Below are 22335 nucleotides of genomic sequence, written 5' to 3' on the forward strand. Positions count from 1 at the left end.
GCGCCGCCGCCGCCGCCGCCGCCGCCGCCGACGTTAGCCGGCCGGCGCAGTGCCGCGCCGAGCCGGTGGGACCGCGGGCCGACGGTGACGAGCTCTGGCGAGACTGTAGCGTGTTGTGGTGACCCGGCGCGCCGCCGCCGCCGACGCCGCCGCATGGATGGCGGCGGATCGCCGGCCGCGCTACTGCTGCTGCTGCTGGCGGTTGCCGTGACAGGTAACAGGCATCACATGCTGGGCGGCGCTGTTTATGCTGCAGATCGAGAGCTCAGGCGACTGCGTCAGTCTCCGCTGGCTAGGCGGACGAAGGAGTGGGGGGGGGGGGGGGCTGCACTGGTGGCGAGACCTTTTTCTGGAATCGCCGGGTGGTGGTGTACCGCTGCCGACACAGCATGACTGACTCGGATTAGGGAGGTGCTCCGCTGATCAACTTTTTCATCTCGTCCGTTCCAGCTGAGAGCGATGACGTGTCGAGCTGCACCGCCGCTCTGGGCATGCAGGATGGCACAATCCCCGACCAGAACATCACGTAAGTGTGCTCTGTGCACCTCCCCGCCAGCAGCGGTTATGAAACGGCCGTCGCGCTTGGCTCAAGATTGCATGCTATCATCTCGTCATGGCATTGCCGCCCATCTTACGCATAGGGTAGTCCATAAATGCGGGCGCTAGTGGGGGTGGGCTCAATTATGTGAGTACCGACTGGTCTTGGATCAACGAAGATCAAATTAAAGGCCCTCGCAGCTATTAGAACATTGCCACCTGAATGGTTTCGCGGAGTTCAGTGTCCGTACAATCAGCAGTACTCCCTAGCGATGGACTACGAACATGCCCACACGGCCAGCGGTCATACCGTCCAGCGCCAACAGCGTGTGGGCACGGCGCCCTGCCGCCGGCCGCTGCGGCCGACACGTGAGGCAGCGTCTGGTGCCGCTGCTGCAGGGCCTGGCCGAACGTCAGCTATGGGGGAGCGCCCGAGTACAGCCTGGCGTCCGGGGCGCGGCTCAACAGCCAGACGGCCTGGTGTGTGAACCGCACCACCTTCTCCGAGAGGGTCGCCACGCTGGTGGTCGACCTCGGGCAGCCTCGCTTCGTGACAGGTACCGTGGCGATGGGCAGCTGCCGGGCTTCCCGGCCCTGGTAGGCGCACAACTGCCGGGCTTCGCGACCCGGGCAGGCGCGCAGCCGTCGAGCTTCCCGACCCGGGCAGGCACGCAACTGCCGAGCTTCCCGGCCCGGGTACGCGTGCAGCTACGGAGCTTCCCGACCTGGGCAGGCGCGCAGCTGCGGAGCCTACCGATCCGGGCAGGCACGCAACTGCCGAGCTTCCCGGCTCGGGCAGGCGCGCAGCTGCCGAGCTTGGGCAGGCGCCCATCTTCGGAGCCTCCCAGTTCGGGCAGGCGCGCAGCTGCGGAGCTTCCCTACCCTGACAAGCACGCAGCTACTGAGCTTCCCGGCCCGGGCAGGCGCGCAACTGCCGAGCTTCCCAGCTCGGGCAGGCGCGCAGTTGCCGGGCTTCCCGGCCCCGGCAGGCGCACTCTTTTGCCGCCAGTGGCTCCCGCTGATTGCGTGCCCGTGGCTATGGAAGGAGAGAGAGAGAGATCCATAGCATTGGAATGCTTTACCGGCGCTAGAAATATCTCAGGGCCGCCATGGACTAGGGATTTTCCCGGGACAATTCATATTGGATTCTCAGGCCGCCGCGCGCTGCTTAGGTAACAGGTTGGATCCACTGTGGTGAAAATATCAAATGATGTGGAAAGAAAAACAAACAAGTTTTAGATATAACGAACAAAAAAGGCATTCGTTCAAGTAGCCAAATATAAAAACGTTCCCTTGCTTTGCACTCACTCGGGCGTTGAATGACAAACTGGAAGAGTGACAATGCATTGCTAGCAAAAGTCACGTCTTGAAAAGCAGAGCTGCAATGTCAAACAAGTTAAAATGGCTGGGTGGTAATCCTACAAACGGACAATACGTGCAAAAAGCGTGAAGTCGAAATAGGCAACAGTAAATGAGTATCCGCCAGCTATTATTGTGTGAAACGAAATACATCAAAATTAAGAACCTGCGACGTGGGGAAGGCTTTCATGGAGAAACGTAAACTGTGTACTGCATTCAAAGACGAGGAGGCCACATGGCACGCAGGACGGGACCGACTGGCTGAAAGCTGCGCTGGCGGCATATTTCAGACAAGGCATGATTTGGCGTGCAACGTAACACAATGTCACGATCCGTCAGTACCTTTTCAAACCTAAACAAGGATGCTTTCAGTGCTTTACTGGTCACTATTTTCACAACTTCATGTGCACGCCGAAGGTAAGCTACTACACAACAAAGAAAGAGCATTTCCAGTGCCTCACGATTACGTTTCATGCCTAAATGGCTTGACACCGCAGTGTCGCAATTGCCGAAAAGTGTAGAACCAAATACGTAGCATCAGCCAGCGGCAGATCGCATCGCATCTGCGCATCGCAAATGCCGTGTACGCGTACGTTACCGTGTACGTTTTGCAGGGTACACGCACACATACACACACAGACACACACACACACACACACACACACACACACACACACACACACACACACACACACACACACACACACACACACACACACACACACACACACACACACACCACACACACACACACACACACACACACACACACACACACACACACGCACACACACACACACACACACACACACACACACACACACACACACACACACACACACACACACACACACACACACACACACATATATATATATATATATATATATATATATATATATATATATATATATACATAAACAGCATGCGAACAAGAAATGGCGAGTGCGCTTTCTCGGACTGATGACCACTAATGAGTATCACGAGATTACCAGTGAACTACGTGACAAACACGTTCGTCTTACGAAACTGCGCGGTTCAGTAAAATGACCTAGTGGCAGCAAAACACTGTTGCTATAATTTGTGTTTTCGTACTGGCATATCAAAAGGCATCCGTGGGCTCGCCGCGGTTAAGCAAAGGCAAGCATGCACTGAAGTTCGCCCGTCCGAGTCATTATGCATGCTAAAACATGCCTAGCTGTTACGGCATACATTAAAGGCGCGACGTAAGCCTAGAATATACCGCCATTAGCACAGCAGTAGCTGCAACAATCCCCTGCTGTTGCAAAGCTGGCAGCAAGCGGAACATCGATTGTCGGCCACTGCCATTTCAAGCGAGACGGCGCGGTGCATTAGCGATCCGACCGGGCATGTTTTCGCCCGGCAGTCAGGGAAAGGGCACCGATGAAATTGACAACGCACCGAATGCTATACATCACTAAGTAGGCATATTAATTTCATGTCCCATGAGTCATATATAGACGGAAGACACGCCTACGCAAAATGAACACTGCCCCCAGGAAAAGCCGAGACAAAAGACAAGTTCATGCATGTCAGTGTATGAATGTAGCTACGGGCAGGTACGGCTTGACCACAGACTGGCTGCATTCAGACTCCTTTCTGGACTTATGTCTTTTCGGGGCTCGATGCATTTTGCAGACGAGGTAGACTCGCACACAGACGCAAATGTTTGAAAAACAAAGAGCTCGGACTCGAACTCAATCTCATTCTCAATCCCGATCTTCGGGGTTCGGAGTCACCCTTGGGCGAAACGATTGCAAAAACCCACATTTCAAGAAGCATGACTTCCTGTACTATGGCAATAAGCATGACCTTTTCATTTTTGAGAAATCTGACTTCTTCATTTTTAAGAATAATAGCTTCCATTTGAATTTCAGCCATGGCTGAGAAATACGTTTAAATTGCATGGCAAATGGTGTGAGGGGACGGCTTCAGTTCATTGCACAGGGTATTACTTATGGCTAGCTATTCTCATACTTATCAAGTTGTGTTCGGTTCGACGGGTTAGATTTGCTTTGGCTCCTTTCGGCCAAGTTCAGTTGGGTATGGTTACAGTGACTGCCAACTAAAAGGTAAACATGACATGAGTGAGATCAGTTGTGTCCAATTCACACTGCGACATTCGTTTTCCGAAATTGCACCCAGAATGTCATATTTCTTCACTGTAGCGTCTTTACCAAATTGGTCAGGTCAGGAAAGTTGTCATGACTCGCAGTGCCCACTTTCAATCTAATCTTTGATTAAGAAAATTAGCGAGTGCCTTTGAGGCCGAAGAGATCCAAGCGGGGAACCGATTTAAATTTTTGCAATACACTGCCAAAATTTCCCCGATCATTGCTTTTTGTAACGTTTGTCTGGTAACGCAGTTTACGAAACAGTTTCATATTTGTGCAAATGGAAAATTGCACCCTGGTACTTTTTGGATCCTTGAAAACATTTGCCCCGACAATGTGACATGGAAGTTGTCGGTCCACTACGATTCCGTATGACACCGATCGGGCGTGCACAGAAGGCTCCCGGATCTGGACACAAAACGGGATTCGGACTGGACCAAAATCTCCGCGGTCTGCGAGTCCGATAAGCACTCCTGTGCCGTAAAAACAATTGTACTTGGACTTCGACCCATGCAATCTGTCAAGAGTAAGCTCAGGGCTCGAGCCCGGACTTAAGGCAGCCGAGCTTGGACTCGGGCGCATGTTTTTCGCCCAGGCCTGCAGGCAGCGTACAAATTTTTGTTTGCAAATCTGTGTTCAAGGGTGCATGCTAATACAAATGAAATGCAAAAGAGACATGATTTAACCATTTATGGCAGCGGCTCGCCAAAAACCAACATTTCTAAGACTCAGTCTGCATGTTTATACATGGAACAAATTTTAGGACGCTGAAAAGGTTCCACAACACGGGGGCCCGACCTGACATTTAGACAATTCTTGCTACATATCATCATAGAGTCAATGCTAGATCTTGATGACCCATGGTGACCGACAGAGCTTGCCCTCCTGCACGCTATCTCGACGCCTATAGTACCATAATTTTTATACATCAGGCTTACAGGCGTCAGGTTTGTGTCCACACTGCGATATAGATAACGTGAACACCGGATTGGACTGCCGCTGAATTTTAGCGTTTTACGCAGCATCGGTGCTCGAAAACACACGTGTGATCCTGCTCTGAACAGTAGCACCGAGGTGGCATGGCAAGTGCGGTCTATCGCAAGCTTTTTTCTTAAGCCTGAGTCTTCACTTCGCGACGACCGCCCCTACCGCTAGAATCGGCTCAGAATCCGGCTCAACGGCGGCTATCTCGTGACCTTGCGCTGTGTGCACGTCTGCAGAAGCACGCAGCGCGCGCCACTTCGCTCGGTGCGCCGGGTGGTGACGGACGGCGCCCGGGACGTACGTCCACGAGGTGCTCTGGCTCTGCCGGCGTCGGCGCCACAGGAAGGCATCCTCGGCGCTTACCCTTCCCCTCCGAGATGGAGGCAATCCGCACAGTCACCGAGGAGCTGCTGGGTCTGTTCTACATCCGGCGGCCCTCCGCCAGCTACTTGCCGCCGCTGAAGCCGTCACCTAATTACATCGAGCAGGGCATCCCGTACCTTGTGGTGCTGATCGTGCTGGAGGCGGTGCTGTACCGCCTGCAGGGCCACCGGAAGCCAGACATCGCCGACGTCACCGGCTCCATGTCGCAGGGCATGATGCAGGAGACCATGCGCTACACGTTGCGCGGCTGCGAGGGCTGGGCGTACGTGTACGTGTGGCGCCACTGGCGCTGCTTCGACGTGCCCTGGGACTCGCCGATCAGCTTCTGGCTGACCATGCTCGGCGTTGACTTTGGCTACTACTGGTTCCATCGCGCTGCGCACGAGGTCAACATCGTGTGGGCGTCGCACCAGGTGCACCACAGCTCCGAGCACTACAACCTGTCGACGGCATTCCGCCAGTCGTTCGTGCAGCAGTACTTCAGCTGGGGGGTGTACCTGCCACTGGCTCTCCTCGGCGTGGCGCCGTCCATGTTCTTCACGCATGCGCAGTTCAACCTGCTCTACCAGTTCTGGATCCACACGGAGATGGTGAAGAGCATCGGCCCACTGGAGCACGTGCTCAACACGCCGTCCCACCACCGCGTCCACCACGGCTCCAACGTCAAGTACCTGGACAAGAACTATGCCGGCGTGCTGATCATCTGGGACCGGCTGTTCGGCACGTTCTGCTGGGAGGAGGAGACGCCCACCTACGGCCTGGTGCACAACATCGAGTCCTACGACGTGTGGACGATCCAGCTGGCGCACTTCCGCTGGATCGCATCGGACGTCCGCCAGCAGGTCGGCTGGAAGAACAAGATGAAGCGGCTGTTGTACGGGCCAGGCTGGGTGCCGGGCACGGGCCGCCTGGGCGACGCCTCCACCTTCCCGGAGCCGGACCCGAAGCGGCCCCGTTTCGATACGACCGTGCCCGGCTGGCTGCGCGCCTACGTCTTCGTCCACTTCATGCTGGTCATGGTGCCGTCAGCCAACTTCGCCCAGAACCACTTGGTGTACCCGGTGCCGATCTGTCTGCTCTACAGCGCGGCGCTGATGTTCATGATCACGTGTCTGGGCTGGCTGCTGGACGGCGCGCGGCTGGCGCCGGTGGCCGAGCTGCTGCGCTGCGGCCTCTGTCTGCTGAGTCTGCCTCACCTCGGCTGGCTGCCGGCCGCCGCCGCTGCCGCCGCGCGCGCCCTCTTCCTCGCCTCGATCCTCTTATGGTTGCTACGGGGTGTGGTCAGCGCCGTCGGCACGGCCAGGACCAAGGCGGAGTAGCGGGGCCTGCGACGGAACGTCGGCAACGGGCCGCACGCGGTGACTCTGCGGTGAGGGAAGGCATTGCTAATCATTAAGTGACTCGTTGGGAAATATAAGTTAACCATGGCCACGGTGTTTGGGCGACGTTCATGTGTTGACGTGCCTTTGCTCTCTGGAACTGCTCGCTAAGACATCTGTTTTTCTGTGCCTTCCTGAGTTTTTAAGCAAGTTATCAACGTTCGAAAAATTGTGGGAATTATGAGGAAATTGGAAGGTAAGATTTATGTCAGTCATAAACAGTCATTATCCAAAGTAATTAGTCGAAGCCACAAGTGATAGCAACATGCAAGCTGCAGGTGTAAATAACTATTGCATTCCTTAGAGCGTCGCATTCTTGTTCGTTGCAACATATTTACCAATTTTGCATGGAAGCGGCTTACAGCTATTGACGAAATTCAAGTGCTGTTTGCATAGTCTGTGTTCATTGGTGTATACTGCAGGAGATGGCGGCACCTGGCACCAACACGCATTTGACAATGTCAGAGATAGGAAAGCAGGTATCTCTGAAACTTTTACCGGAAAGTGTTTTGGGTTCCGTTGCGGCCTCAGTTCTACACATTGGTATGAACATTTTGGGATCTCTTTCACTGCTTGCGTAGTTCACGACCACCGAAAGTCCCTGAAGTGGCGCTGAATCAGCCAACGCAGCAGCGTTGGTGCATACATGTTTCGGCATTGTCAATGACGCGTTCGGAAAAGAACATATTACGCAAGGGTCTCCTGGTTCATGGATACTAATCGGATGTGTTTTGTGCCACGGCTAGTGCTGACCCGAGTTCCGCCGCTACGTCAACAGGCTTTTGTTTTGGGGTTTTGATAAACTTGTTGGCTGATAAGCCATGCGGTTTTACGTTACTTGCGGTTTGCTGACGGAATGAATAACAAAATGAAGAAAATGCCACAACTGTTGACAAAAAAATCTTGTTTTGGAGAGATATGGATATGATCTGGCATCACCTTTTGCTGTCTTTTAGGGCTGTAAAAAACACCGTGTCCGTCTTAGACGATCAGTTCGACTACTTTCGGAATACGGAAGACGGCAGTTCGATGTAACCCAATAACGGACTTCTACTGCTATTTTCCCCGAAGTGGTAGCGTGTCAATTTCTGACTTATAGTGTGGGAGGAGGGGGTGGGTAGTCGGTATGCAGCTTTGAAAGCCACCATGTATTGGTGCCTGACTGGACAATTGCTTCCGCTGAGGCCCAGCTGGCCATTCAGCGTCAGTGGGCGGTCGTTGTATCGGCCATGGAAACGGCGACCAAGCGGTCAATACGTGAGCCGACTTCACGCTCAGCCACGGTGTAGGTCTGGCTTCGTGACGTGATCAGATCCGAACTGAGCGCTGCGGAGGGCGGGGGGACAAGCAGGTGTCGACAATATTCCGCGCCAACTTGAACAGTATCGTGCCTTCTAATACGGCAGCTTCTGTGCTGACGGAAACAACGAATGCGGACTTGCAACGCAACGGATAAGAATGGGCCAGAACATCCACTATACCATCACGCTTGAGCTACGGGAGCAGCTCAAGCGTGATGATACTCAGATGTCATTACGTCAGGGCTTGCGTGCTTTCACATGTAGCCTCATGTCACCGCCCCTACCGCACAAATTGCATTGTTTACAAGTCCGCGTCGCCATGTATATCGGATCCGCTTGTGCGAGGATCCCCGACCGAGTCCTCCTCGTGCTGGCTCCAGTCTCGAGCACCGAGCACCGGTGCACTCCACGCTCCACTCTCTTTCCCGCAGGTGTGCAGACCCAGGGGCCGCCTACCGTCGTCAACACAAAAAACAAAACCACCTGGGTGACAGTTCAGTACAGCTATGGACGGCGACTCCTGGTTCCTTGTGCTGCTCTACCCGGAGGAAGGTTATGCATGTACGTACGCTGTGCACACTGATGTATTTTTTCATTGGCTGTAGTCGTATTTAGTTATAAGTTGGCAATGAGAAATTCTTGTTACAGTCAAGACTTAAGCCTCACAAACTTCTTTTTCAGTCGGTTGGTGGCACCAAATCGACAGACGACGTTGTTACCCACGGCTTCGGAGTGGTGCAGCTGGCCAGATTTGTCCGCTTCAGTTTTGAAACATGGACCTGGCCCGAGGACGTCAACTGTTTCCGCTTGGAGGTGATAGGCTGCGTGTCAGGTAATCGTCAATCGTCCGCATGTGGTATTCACAAGAAGTTGCTAAGTGTTGCTCTCACACAAACGTTTGACTGGCATGTCGTGACCAATTTTTTTTGGAAGAAATGTACTCAAAATAAGTCACAAAATGCCGATGTAATCTTATCTGAACGCACAAACCATTGCATATCAACATATTTCAAGAAAGAAAATTGCGAAACGCACTGAAGCCGCCTTGTTCTGATTTCCAATCATAACTGAGAGTTGACCAGAACATTGACCGCTGTCAATCGCCGATTCCCATGGTACACTGTGGTTTTGACCCCTTGATCCGTCGACCCTGCACGCCTCCTGTCGCTTTAAGGGCATATCGAATGAGCATATCCTCACCGATGCCGCTGCACCCCAGGCGTCTGCCTTCTGCGGCTGCGTGGCCCCATAGCCCGTTAGTGACCTCCGTTATCGTGCCCGCAGGCTGGTCCCCTCAGGTCAACATCAGCCACGAGGCTCATCCGGCCGGCTGGGTCGACCTGCGCTGGACCCAGCCGCTGGTCAGCCTGTTCCGCCGGCAGGACCCGATGATCTTCAGGTGACCTTGACCTCTGACCTCTTGGTCACAGCTGCCGCTGCGCACTGAGACCGTGCTCAAACCCGTGCGAATCGACGCCGCGTGCCCTCCAACGGCTGGTAGCAGACGGTTTACAGATATCGGCTACATCTGGCACATCGGCCTTGTTTCCGCCAGGTGCTGCATACATTATAGATGTACTGCGAGCGCCTTGCACCACTTAGTCGCCCACCTTTCATCGCACTGAATCAAATGGACGTGTAGATTGAATATAAAACGTTGGGTACCCAATGGCATAGAGAGCCATTGCAGCGCTATTGTAATTTTCAAGCAACTATAGCGGTCGGTAAACCTGACGTCGCCTACTCGAGCCCCTCTGTGCATCCGGCCTGTTCTGCTCGAACCCCTCTGTACATCCGTCCTGTTCTGCTCGAACCCCTCTGTACACCCGTCCTGTTCTGCTATAGCCCCTCTGTATATCCATGCTGTTTTGCTCGAGCCCCTCTGTACATCCATGCTGTTCCGCTCCAGTCTCTCTGTACAATGTGCATCCCTCCTGTTCTGCTCGAGTCTGTACACTCGTCCTGTTTCCTCCTCTTGCGGAGGCGTGTGCGCCATGTCACGTCTTCTTCCAATCTGTCCCTTATATGAGCCAGCTTGCGCTCACCTGCTCATCTGCGCCCGCCCTGCTCCGCAGCCTGCCGGTGGACCTGTACTCGCTGGAGGTGCGGCACAACAACGGCTCGGGCGAGACGTCCCAGCACTGGCAGACGATGGACCGGCGCTGGCTCATCCTGCACCCGCTCTGGGGCGGCAGCTACTCGCTGACCGTGCGGTGCCACGTGCGGGGGGTGCCGCTCGAGTGCGGCAGCTACCAGCTGGTGGCGCGAGTCGACTGCCCGCCAGGCGTCAGCCGCTGCAGCGTGGACGCGGGTGAGCATGGACCGCCACCGGTGGGGCTCCATCCGAGCACTCCGGGTATACCATTCCGCTCCGTGGTGGACGGTGACGACGTGGGAGTCACTCTCGCAGCAGTTTACAGCTGGTGCCGGCGCAGTGGAATAGAAATGCAAAACGAGTCGCACTTTCGTGACTTTGTATCCGCCATCCACCTCTCACCATGCATGGCCAAGTGTTATTTGATCTAATTCTACATGCTCCCAAAAATCATGCTGGTGTTTTCCATTAGATAAATGGTGCAGCCGTGTCCAAATTCCGGTATTGTATCGCTTCACATCAACTAAAAATTCAACCTATGACCACAACGCCCACTTGTTTTTCATTAGCTTTACCCTCGCATGCCATCAAACAGCGCATCTGAGACCATTGCCCCCGCCCCCCGCCCCCCGCTGGTCTCCCTTTGCTTCCACATTGTTTTTGACATTGAGGCCACGCCGCGGCCCGCGCCAAGCGCGCCGCCGCCTGCGTCAGTGGGCAAGCAGCCCATTTCGGAACTGTGTCCCACGGCCCAGCGTTGACGCGGCGGCGTTTAGTGGCCCGAACCGCCCCGGGCGGCTCCCGAACGACGGACCGTGGGGGACCGAGTATGCACCGACCGAGTAGTATGCAGGTGACGCTCATCTAGCTATCCATCCCGATCGTTAGCACATTCAAGATCATCCACCGTTTTCAATAGGGATGCATGGCTTAGTCAGGATAAGAAGCTACCCCATCATTAAGCGACAGCCGCTATGAAACTATTTACGGTGGTGTTCTTGGGTTCCTTCGTAGTTACGACATACGCACTCTTCTGAAATGCCAATGAATCAGGCAAAACTCCTGGATTATGCAAATCCAGACTGTTACCGTAAACGCTTCAGAAAATAGTTACTCCGTTGGCGTCTTCGTTTCTGTAGCTATGTTTTTAAGATGCACCTCGCCAATTTTCGCCTGAGCACCGGGACGTGCACCGCGATCCTCTGGAGTCCGTCCAATCGTCGGGCACACTCATCGGCGACAGGCCTTACCTGTTCACATCTGCCTGCTTGTAGGTGTTACCTACAGATGCCTGGGTACATCTGAGACCGGCCAACGGGCTGCTCCGGTGACATCGGTCCCAAAATGTCTCTGAACATAAGTCGTCGTATGCTTGCACTCCGGACTAATGCGCAAAACACAAGGAATGACCTATGTGCCGAAACGCCCGCAGCCAACTTATGCAGTTGTTCGTTTTACGTCCGGCACTGAGCATCCGACGCCTTGTTGCGTCTGTTGGGGCAATCAGTTTTCACGGGAAAAATATTATTTTTCAGTTGGGTTTCACAAAACACAATCAGCGAAATTCGTTCTGCTATGAAATTTATGTTTGAAATTCATGGGGTGTCTTTAATGAAATATGGACTTGGCACTGGATGATGCGTGTACGAAAGCAGTTAATAAAAGGCATTAAGGTTAGGCGTGAATTCCAATTCCAGGTGCATACCAATCCGTGACTCGTAAACCACAGGTGGTTTTAAAAGGCATGGAATACTTTGTTAAGCCTTTGATTTACATAATTGCCAAACGACAATAACGTAAAGATTTAATTACAACCTTACCCTAGTATTGCCATGCGTGACATTCCCAATATTTAAGAATATGTATATGTGGTCGTGAAATTGGTCGTGTTATTTAACTTCGGGTCCAGGATTTGGCATGGCGGGAGAGAGAAAATCTGACCACGGTTTTTGAACAGAAATATTTGGTGACTTGCAATATCCATTTCAAAGATCATCGCCAAAAAAATGCCGAATGCCGCTGAAAAAATGCCGAATGCCACGAGAAACACTTAATGAGAGCACTCGAGCTTAAAACAAATGCTTGGAGTGTGGTAAGAGCCAACATCTAAAAAACATGCCAACTTGTGAGACCAGCACTGAGAATTACACTCTCAAGGACTGCGGCACTATCGAGGACTGCGGCACTATCGAGGATTGCGACAGTATCGAGGACGACGGCACCATCGAGGACTGCGGCACTATCGAGGACTGCGGCACCATCGAGGTACTGCGGCAGTATCGAGGACTACGGCACTATCAATGACTACGGGCCAGCTTCATTCTCACGTACGCACTCTGTTGCAGCCTCCGGTCTGCATATCGGGGGGGGCGGGGGGCAGATATGGCGAGGGAGAGATGGGGGGGGGGGGGGGTTGGCCTGGCAAGACGCTCCTACTCTTGGTTCATATGTGAGGGTGGTCGAACGGGTGAAAAGGAGGAGCGCCGCCACTGCATCCTATGTTAGCCGTCCTCCGTCGATTACGTGGGACCCATGAACCCGCTGGCTGTTGACTCGTTACCTGGCAACTGCGATACAGTGCAGCCTGAAATGACCATGACCGTCGTAAATTGCGCCGAAATAAGCCCTGCCAGCTTGGCATGGAACCTACCAGCGCTGCCACTTTACTGAGTGCACCGGGCATTACGTGCGCGTCGCATCGCACCGCCGCCGGGGCATTGGGTCATGGAGATCGGGCTGGTGTAAGAACCGAATCCCATCATGTTTGAACAGCGCCTGTGCGTATGATATGGAGTGACTCTCTCAAAGACAGTCTCTTCAACTTCGGTGTGCGATCAGAGCAGCGAAGACAAATTTACGCTCGCGACGCAAATCTAGGTAATCTGCCATGGCACCCTGCCACCTGCTGGTATTCAAAATTTGCACTTATTGGTCTGCATGAACGCCACTGAAACAGTGTATTTCGTTTCAATGCATGACTTGGCCATTGATCTTGTTTTATTTTGGATGCGACACAGCACTACAAGTTGTGTGATCACTGACTCACCTATCCTTAAACGGAAGCCGCCGAGGTCTCTCAGCTTTGCGGGCAACACGCCTGCGTTTGCAGCAAATGAACAACGAGCCCCTCTCATGCTTCCGAACCCGCCGCGGGGAGCGCAGCGGCGGCTGAGACACGTGCTCGGCCGCGACGAACCCCTCTCATGTTTCCGAACCCGCCGCGGGGAGCGCAGCGGCGGCTGAGACACGTGCTCGGCCGCGACGAACCCCTCTCATGCTTCCGAACCCGCCGCGGGGAGCGCAGCGGCGACTGAGACACGTGCTCGGCCCGGCAGATTTCCTGCTGCCGGACGTGCTGTCAGCCGCCTGGGTGACGACCAACAGCTCGCTGCGCACCTGGTGGACGATGGGATCGCAGGGCTGGCGCACCACCCAGATGGTGTTCTCCGTCACTACCGGCGACGGCACCAGCGTCACCAACCAGGTCAGCACTGACACTAAAGCGGGCCAAACGGGCGTGGAGAAGGTGGAGTGCGGTCAGTACATGGTGACGGGGCTGGACTTCACGTCGCGTTATGAGCCGCGGAGTTTCGGCGACCCTACTCCGGTGACCCGTGTCATATGACACCAAGTTGACGGCACTAGGAGAGAAAAGCGTGGTCGCCAGTTGGCTGGCAACGAAGACGGCCGCACCCAAGTGTATAACTCGCCCCGACCGGCCGCCCTGCCCTGCCGCCCAGACCTGTCACTCTGATCTGCTACCCTGACTGCCGCCCTGACCTGCCCCTCTGACCTGCTACCCTGACCTGCCGCCCTGACCTGCTACTCTGACCTGCTGCCCGGACCTGCCACTCTGACCTGCTGCCCTGACCTGCCGCGCTGACTGTCGCCCTGACCTGCTGCTCTGACCTGCTGCCCTGACTGCCGCCCTGACCTGCCACTCTGACCTGCTGCCCTGAACTGCCGCCCTGTCCAGATCATCAGCTCGTCCGAGACGAGTCGTGAGGTGTCGGACCTGAGCCCCAGCCAGGACTACGACGTCTACATCTCGCCGGTCGTGCCCGAGCTGCTGTCGACCCCGACCGTCCACCGCGAGGTCAAGCTCGGTACGTCCCCGCCGGAGGGCAGCTCGGTCCAGCGCCTGTGGCGGTGGTGGCCGCCGCACCTGAGGCACGGCCGGCGCCTCAGTCGCCCGCCCCGCGAGCTTCCGCTCGAGGTCAGGTCCTGTGCCGTGCCGCGGTGCCGCCAGAGGTCAGCCGACGGTCTGCCGACTGTGTAACGATTGTCCGGTTCACGGCCGGAACCTGTGGAGGGTTACGGCCGCGGTCGGCTGTGGGGGCCTCGTGACTGTCACAGACTGCTTTTCATTCCCCGCGGCAATGGTCGATGCTTCCACACAGTGCGGTGTGGCACGGACGTACTACCCCCCCCCCCCCCCCCCCACAGCCCCCCACACCGTTTATTACGGCATGCGAGATGGTAACAACTCATGAAATGTCCAGTCTCGGGCCAAAACCTATGCTGGTACTCTCTTTAAACCACCCCACGGGCGGTTCGTAAAGGAGCGCCGTTCGGGAATGGGATGCCACTGGCAGAATAGCTCCCGGCACGGATGAGGGCGTATAGCTGGTGACTGACGTGTGGACGGTCTCACCCGAGCTGCTCTTTCAGTACCTCTGTGTCGTGCTGAGCGGCTGACCGCTCCGACCTCACCCGAGCTGCTCTTTCAGTACCTCTGTCTCGTGCTGAGCGGCTCACCGCTTCTCTGACTGACCAGACCTCGGATGGTGCTGCCGGGGGGTCGGAGTCTGTGGCAGGTCAGTGCCCTACCCCAGCACATTTCTCTGCGATGCAGAACGTCATCTATTCGGAATTGGCACGCCCTCATTACGCGCCGTCTTGCCACCAAGCAAAGAATATATAACGACCGTGTTCACGCTAGCGTTATAAATCATGCTAGCGTGAAAACACCCAGTCTTTTTAGACCAGCACCTGGTTTGGCACCCACACGAAACATAGTATCAGCAGGAGCGCAGCCCACGGTTTGCCGTGTCGTGTCTATCAAACTTGCCGATAAAAGTGAACACAGAAGCGTTTTGTTTTATCACGTACGTATTCGTCACGAACAGAACAATTGTTCTGGCTATCGTCCTCGTCTGACGAGTTAGAATGTGCACAACGTCTCAGCCAGTGAACTCTCTAGTCATCGTCAGATGTTATGGAGTCATGGGAAGGACTGGATGATGCTTAGCTATCAGCCATGTATGCGTCCCATTTCGAATTCTCTCCTTGGAATTGCTGGGATTAGAACCAGTCATCTTCATTGCGAGCCTGGTGTTTTACCAACTGAGCTAACTGGGTTAGCTAAAAGGGTAGGTACTAGCTCCATTGGTAAAGAAATGGACTTGCAATCAAGAAGATTCTGGTACGTCCGCTCGTACGGCTATGGGCCTGCAATCAAGAAGATTTTGGTCGAATCCCTGCAATTCCATGGAGATAATTCGGTTTGTGAGGCATACATTACTGATGTCAACCAACACCCAGTCCTTCTCAGGATTTCAGAAGACCTGACAACGGTCGGAAAGTGAACTGGCCGAAACGTTGTGTAACTAACACACCAGACGAGGATGATAGTCCGAACAAGTATTCCATCCGTGATATCAATACCGCGTCTGAATCCTTTCATCAAATTGTTACTTTCTTGTCATTTCCACTTTTGAGGCACATTATGATATGCTCCCATCGGACTAACTTCACCGACGAAAAATCACGAAAAGTCAGTTAATGACGAAACAAAGCCGATTGTCGATAAGCTCGGTGGGCTGCAATCGTTAGGAAAATAAGCCCCGGCACTTTCGGTTACTTAGGCTCGCTCTACCACCTGCGGTATCTGAGCACAAGTTGCATTCGTTTTTTTGCAGCGATCGGGACGATAAAGATTTTACGTGACGTTACGTAAAACATTTTCCGGACATCCACAATACCTGTCCGTTACTTGAAGCAGGCAAGGATGGAAATGCTCATGAGATGAAATGTTGGAAATGTAAATGAAATATTTTGGATGCGCATTTATCGTGACGAAAATCACAAACATGTGAACAGGAAACGTGGCGTGCTGCGAACACGTTCAACAAATATTATACGTGACGTCACGTAGGATAGAAAATTCTTGGTACCCTGAGAATACAGCCTTAGGCTCTTTTCGGATGTCTATGCCCCTCAGGCCTAAAGATAAATACTTTGTGACTAATCAACGTGACTTATTTATTTAGAGATACCCGTGCGTCAAGCGTATAATCGATTTCACGTGTCTGGTATGCCACGTTGAATGGTCTGCAAAGGTCTCATTCGTTCAACGTGCTCATCCACTGTCATTAGCCTCGGCATAGAGCCAACACGGGCGACCGCGTGGCCCACACAATGCAAGTGTTGCGGTGCTCGCAGCCTGCTGTCCCTGCCCCTCCTCTGACGTATTACCCGGTCAGCGGCCTTACAAACGCTGACGTATTACCTGGTGCGCGGCCTTGCAAACACTGATGTATTACCCGATGCGCGGCCTTACAAACACTGACAGCGCTGCGGCGCCCTATCAGCTGCCCCCTGTGCACGTCCGAGGTAGTGTGACAGCCATGGTCATGGGTACGCCGGCCGTATGGATCGCCGCTGCCCGTCGAACTTGGCCGTGCAGCCTGTTTGTCGGCTGTTTCGGCGTCACGCGGGGCGACAGCGGCACCAATCGAAGCCCGATTACGCAGCGACCCCGCCGCATCGCCGGAGCTCGCGACTTCGCCTGGGCCAACACTGATGCAACATGGCGACCACCTCCGCCAGTTTTGCCTCGGGTCGCTTGCGCCCTGTGTTGCCTGAGATGCTTTGTCAGGTTAGTGAGCCACGGGGCGCTCTCAAGGACACGATCAGCGAAAATGCATCAAAGTGTCGCTTACCACGCTACGTCAGGATGTATTCGGCGGTGTGCTTTGCAATTGTCAATTTTACGTAGCACGTACCGTGCGAAGCTTCCATAAAACGCCCATGTACCTCAGCAGAGTAGCGGCCCTTTAAAAATCAAGGTCTTGCTAAGCCAAGACAACATCTGATCAAATGATAGGCAAATTAGTACGGAAAATTCCAAAAGACCATTCGTATTTGGCAATGTTATAGAGGCACCTCTGCATGTTGCCAGATCGTGTTATTTGTGATTATTTTATGGATCTGACATTGTGTGAGCTTTGTATATTGCTCGTGTGGAAATGGTGGCGTGCTGTGGCCTCAGCAAACTTTGTATTTGCGAGCAAACAGAAGAAGGCCATGGATCGTGTAAAGACGGCACAAGATCCAGCATGACCTGGTCTGACATTTCAGCCGTAAGGCGCGCTCGGGTGGGGATCAATTGGACCCGAGGGTCTTCCGGAATGGTTTCCGAACGGCGCGGCGCAGCCGCGCTAAATTTTGCGCAGCTGTAGGCAATTAAATATCGGGTCTTTTGGTATCCAAAATTAGATGTCCATAACCTACGGCAGGTCAAAGTCAGGCCATGGATTCAACGAAGTCAATTTCCAGGGAATCTTTCAGTCTGATACAATAACGGAGTGTAAGCCGAAGCCATACATCTCTGAGATACTGTATTAGGCAACAAAAATTGAATGAACAAGTTCCATTAACTTAGGGTCAGGCGTGAAGGGCAAACCAAAGTCAAAACCAACCTGTTTTATTATTCTGGGACTTGCTGTATGGGGCAGTTTCTAGTGTTCATTTTGAATTTATTGATAGCAGGAATCGCATCATACGTCTTCCATGGGCTTCTAAAAGGTCCGAATAGGCCAATGACCTAAAATGATCCAGATCAACATTTTTTGTTAGGAGAATACTGCCTAACACAACCTTTGTCGCTTATTCGAAACTCTAAGCAGTCTTGTATAATTTTGGTCATCGTGACCTTCAAAAGCTCAAAAAAGTCAATGCCCTTAAATAAGCATGTGACGCTTAGAACAGATGTTAGGTTCTGGGGCGCTTTGTACACCAACCATTAGCTTGACCTTGTTTGACCTCATTTGGGCTGAATGTCATCACCTGGGAACCTAAAACTTTGACCAAAGTGAGTTCACGTGCAGGCCAATGCACCCTTTGAATTTGGTGTCTCCAGCTTTCTTATGTTCTGAGATCTCAGAGAGGTCATATTGACCTGCCACCCGAGCGGAGGGTATCCAACCGGCCACCCGGGCGCGTGCTAAGGATTAACCGAAAATGACACCATTAAACCAGCCCTCCAGCTTCTATCTTGTGACTTCTGTTTTTTTCTTTAGCAACGCCAGATGGGAGCAGGCGGTGGGCTCAATGCTGTCGAAGTAACAGGTCACAACTGCTGGATGTGCTTACACCCGCCGTTTGAAATGCCATCAACAGGGCGGGTTCGCTTGCAGTGTCGATGACTGTGGATTTTGGTAACTGGCGAGAGCAGTCGCTCGCGGGGCCTGTGGCCGACGAAGAAGCTCATTTTCACGTCACAGTCTGACTGCTCTGTCTTGCTGACGGTGCTTGGCTGACAGACACTGATGCTTTATTGGCAGTGATGCCGGCGTGTGGGCCGGAGGTCAAGGCCAAGAGAGAGAGAGAGAGAGAGAGAGAGAGAGGAGAGAGAGCGAGAGAGAGAGGATGAGAGAGAGAGGAGAGAGGGAGAGAGAGAGAGAGAGAGAGAGAGAGGAGAGAGGAGGAGTGAGAGAGAAGAGAGAGAGAGGAGAGAGAGCAGAGAGAGGAGAGAAAGAGGAGAGAGGGAGAGAGAGAGAGAGAGAGAGAGGAGAAGAGAGAGAGAGGAGATAGAGAGAGGAGAGAGAAGAGAGAGAGAGAGAGAGAGGAGAGCGAGAGAGAGAGAGAGAGAGAGAGAGAGAGAGAGAGAGAGAGAGAGAGAGAGAGAGAGAGAAGAGAGAGAGAGAGAGAGAGAAGAGAGAGAGAGAGAGGAGAGAGAGGGGAGAGAGGAGAGAGAGAAGAGAGAGAGAGAGCGAGAGAGAGAGAGAGAGAGAGAGAGAGAAGAGGGAGGAGAGAGAAGGAGAGAGAGAGAGAGAGAGAGGGGGGGAGAGAGAGAGAGAGAGAGAGTGCAGACAGGCTTTGAGACACGGTTGTGCGGACGAGGGGGGGGGGCGGGGGTGCGCCGTGCGGTGTAGCTGCACCGGTGACATATCAGCTGTGCCGGCCGTTCGTCCACGACTCTAGGGACCCGATAACGCTCCACGCATTATAGATAAGACCCAACGATTAGCCGCCCGGTCGCCTCAGTCGGTAGAAGTCGGCCGGTAGAAGTCAACCAGACATACGGTAGATCAAACGAAACGGCAGACTCGGCATGGACATGCGCAGCAGGTCGGATGCGGGACCCTGCTGCCTGAGCTGTTTTGACGAGCTGTTCTGACTAACGAATTAGCGCCCTCCGAACAGTTTCGGCAACATGCAAGCTCCCTTTAAGATGGGACATCATCAGGGGTATAGTTTCGTACACTAAGTCGTGGGGGGGGGGGAGACTAAACAGCGAAATATGGCTACAATTGCACAAAATTCCCACCGGAAGTGACCCTAAGTTTTCTCCAAATTGTGAAGGCGGGGACGTAGTAGAGCACCCAACTGAATGGTAAACTACACTTCTGGATGTCATCGTCACGCCTAAGAGTTTGAATTCATGATTTCATGACACGTTCACGTTCAACCAGATGAAGCGGGGTGCTTACGAGAGTGGTGCGTTGTGAAAATGTGTTCCGGGGTATCGCATCATTTTTGTTGACATGAAAGAGATATTCACATTCACGTTTCATGGCATATTCACAGACGAATATAACTGTTCAACTTATTGGATGCTGCAGAATATGACGTTCGTTGCGGCATTTGGATGAGCGACCAGTTCTTCCATCAAAACATTTACGTTCCGCAACATTTACCCAAAGACATAGCTGCCGTATCTTGTAATCCGTATGCGAGAGCCCTCACTCACAATTAAAGTTGCTGCGTCGCACGGCCAGAGTCGCACGGCCAGGGTCACACGGCCAGGGTCGCACGGCCAGGGTCTGCACGGCCAGGGTCGCACGTCGTCAGCTCGCAGACTTGCGCGCGGCGGATGGCGCCGGCGACACCGGCGCGACAAAGTCGTGGGACAATATAGTCGTATGACAGAGCCGTGCGACAAAGCCTTGATAGGGCCGTCCGACGGGGTTGTGCACAGAGCCGTGCGACAAAGCCGTGACAGAGTCGTGTGACAGGGTTGTGCACAGAGCCGTGCGACAAATCCGTGACAGAGTCGTGTGGCAGAGCTGTGTGGCAAAGCCGTGGGACGATAGAGCCGTCCGACAGAGTTGTGCAGTAGAGCCGTGCGACAAAGCCTTGACAGAGCCGTCCGACAGAGTTGTGTGACAGAGCCGCCCGACAGTCGTGCGACAGAGTCGTGCGACGGAGCCGTCCGACAGAGTCGTGCGACAGAGCTGTGCGACAGGGCCGTGTGCACCGCTGACAGCGCTGCTCTGGTGTCCGGCAGCGGTGGTGGCGGACGTGGCGGTCACGGCCTCACCCCAGTGGCAGGGCGTACTGAGCGTCACCTGGCAGGAGGCCGCGGCGAGGGCGCTGGCGCCGCTGTCGGAGACCAAGATAAACTGGTACTCGGTGCAGGTGTCGAGGAACGGCAAGCCCCTGCTGAGCCAGCTCGTCAATAACACGTCCGTGACATGGAACGAAGGCCTGCACATGGGGAGCCAGTACGACGTGACTGTGGAGTGTATGCTCACGGTCTCGGGGAAGCGTTTCGTCTGCGGCAGAGACGTGGTTTTCACTGGTGAGTATCGGCTACCGTTGCGACCAGACAAGCGCAGCTCCTGCCGAACGTGGAGAGTAGCTTGGCATCATCTAACAACGAAGCGAAGTCACCGAATGTGTTCGCCAGGTCCAGTCATCGCTGGTGATTCTGCGTTAGGATATCATTTGACGCCCTTTACCATCACTCATTTGGTACTCTTTTGGTGCTTGCTACTGAATGTTGCGTTTATCCCCGCGCCGAAGTGCTTGATACGATCTGCTTATTGCAAAACGTTGACTGATTCCAATGCATCGTATTGTAAATATGCATCGCAAGATCTGTTTAGTCACTCTACATTCACGTTACATTCACGAGTACCATCCACTCCTCATAAGACTGTGCCTAGCCAACTGTATCACATCGCAACCAAACCCGCAGCTCCTCGCACAGAATTGCCACACATAAAGTTTTGAAAGCAAATCTCCAGTTTCCATTTGTGTTAACAATGGCCTCTCGCGGCGGTCCGACAAGATGCGTGCCTCGTCCTACCCTGCCTCCGTGGCACCCCGCCCTGACAAGTATTGCCTTACCCTTTCCTTCCCTGTCCGGCTTTGCCCTATCCTGCTCCTCCCTCTGCTGCTCTTCGCTGACTCTCACACCACCTGTTATACCGTGCCACACCAAACCGTGTCTGACTTAGCTTGCTTTGTCTTGACTTGCGCTGCCCTGACCTGACACACCCTGCCCTGTTCCTACCTGACTCGTGACCTGACTTGGCACCACCTGACCTGATCTGACCCACGGCGTGGCCTACCTATCCAGCACCGAGCCAGCCCGCCCGGCTGGTGACTTAGCCTGACCTGACCGGGCCTGACCTGTCCCACAGCACCGCCTCCCTGGCAACGGGCCGGTCCGGCTGGCTGATGACTTAAACCTGACCTGACCTGACCTGACCTGGTCCACAGGGCCACCCGCCTCGCTGCTGCCGAGCCGGTCTGGCTGGCTGCTGCACGACATGCCAGGCCCGCCGGTCGCCTGGCAGGAGGCCGAGCTGGCGTGTGCGCGCCGCGGCGGCCACCTTGCCTCGGTTAACAGCACGGAGATACACGGCCACCTGGAGCAGCTGCTGCAGGCGATGAGCCACGACGAGGCCTGGATCGGGCTCAACACGTGCCAGTCAGGTCAGCGCCGGTGCCGATAATACAGCCACCTAGGCATATCAACAGCGTCAGGTGGTGGGGCTGTACATCTATACATCGAATGTCCCTGCTGTGCGTAGTGTGCCTTCAAGTGCCTCATTTTCTGCGGAAATTCTGATGTGGCTCGACGTTTTGGTCTTGCGCAGAACGAATAGGAAGTGGGTGCGTCTATACGTGGCTCTCTCTCTCTCTCA

The 22335-nt window shown here is 54.1% G+C and overlaps 2 protein-coding genes across 2 annotated transcripts; both read left to right on the forward strand.

Moving 5' to 3' along the window:
* The first annotated feature begins 138 nt into the window (after nucleotides 1-138).
* LOC119111504 (uncharacterized) lies at nucleotides 139-22143 on the forward strand. Its single transcript, XM_037235321.1, has 12 exons — nucleotides 139-214; nucleotides 451-526; nucleotides 937-1094; nucleotides 8511-8640; nucleotides 8761-8911; nucleotides 9364-9478; nucleotides 10155-10390; nucleotides 13510-13658; nucleotides 14151-14280; nucleotides 14905-14991; nucleotides 20688-20981; nucleotides 21908-22143. Exons 4-12 carry the CDS (start codon nucleotides 8635-8637, stop codon nucleotides 22141-22143), a joined length of 1404 nt encoding a protein of 467 aa, XP_037091216.1. The 5' UTR covers nucleotides 139-214; nucleotides 451-526; nucleotides 937-1094; nucleotides 8511-8634.
* LOC119112325 (alkylglycerol monooxygenase-like) lies at nucleotides 5288-6826 on the forward strand. The gene has a single exon (XM_037236449.1). It carries the CDS (start codon nucleotides 5393-5395, stop codon nucleotides 6716-6718), a length of 1326 nt encoding a protein of 441 aa, XP_037092344.1. The 5' UTR covers nucleotides 5288-5392; the 3' UTR covers nucleotides 6719-6826.
* Nucleotides 22144-22335: the final 192 nt, after the last annotated feature.

The sequence above is a fragment of the Pollicipes pollicipes genome, unplaced genomic scaffold (assembly GCF_011947565.3).
Source record: "Pollicipes pollicipes isolate AB1234 unplaced genomic scaffold, Ppol_2.1 Scaffold_7261;HRSCAF=8764_pilon_pilon_pilon, whole genome shotgun sequence".
NCBI lineage: Eukaryota > Metazoa > Arthropoda > Thecostraca > Pollicipedomorpha > Pollicipedidae > Pollicipes > Pollicipes pollicipes.

What these genes read in the sequence shown, in the direction of transcription:
- LOC119112325 (XM_037236449.1), top strand. Translation starts at nt 5,393, where the DNA reads ATGGAGGCAATCCGCACAGTCACCGAGGAGCTGCTGGGTCTGTTCTAC.
- LOC119111504 (XM_037235321.1), top strand. An exon ending in CAGGACCCGATGATCTTCAG is followed by an intron (nt 9,479 to 10,154) that starts GTGACCTTGACC and finishes CCTGCTCCGCAG; the next exon opens with CCTGCCGGTGGACCTGTACT. An exon ending in CCACCGCGAGGTCAAGCTCG is followed by an intron (nt 14,281 to 14,904) that starts GTACGTCCCCGC and finishes CTGCTCTTTCAG; the next exon opens with TACCTCTGTCTCGTGCTGAG.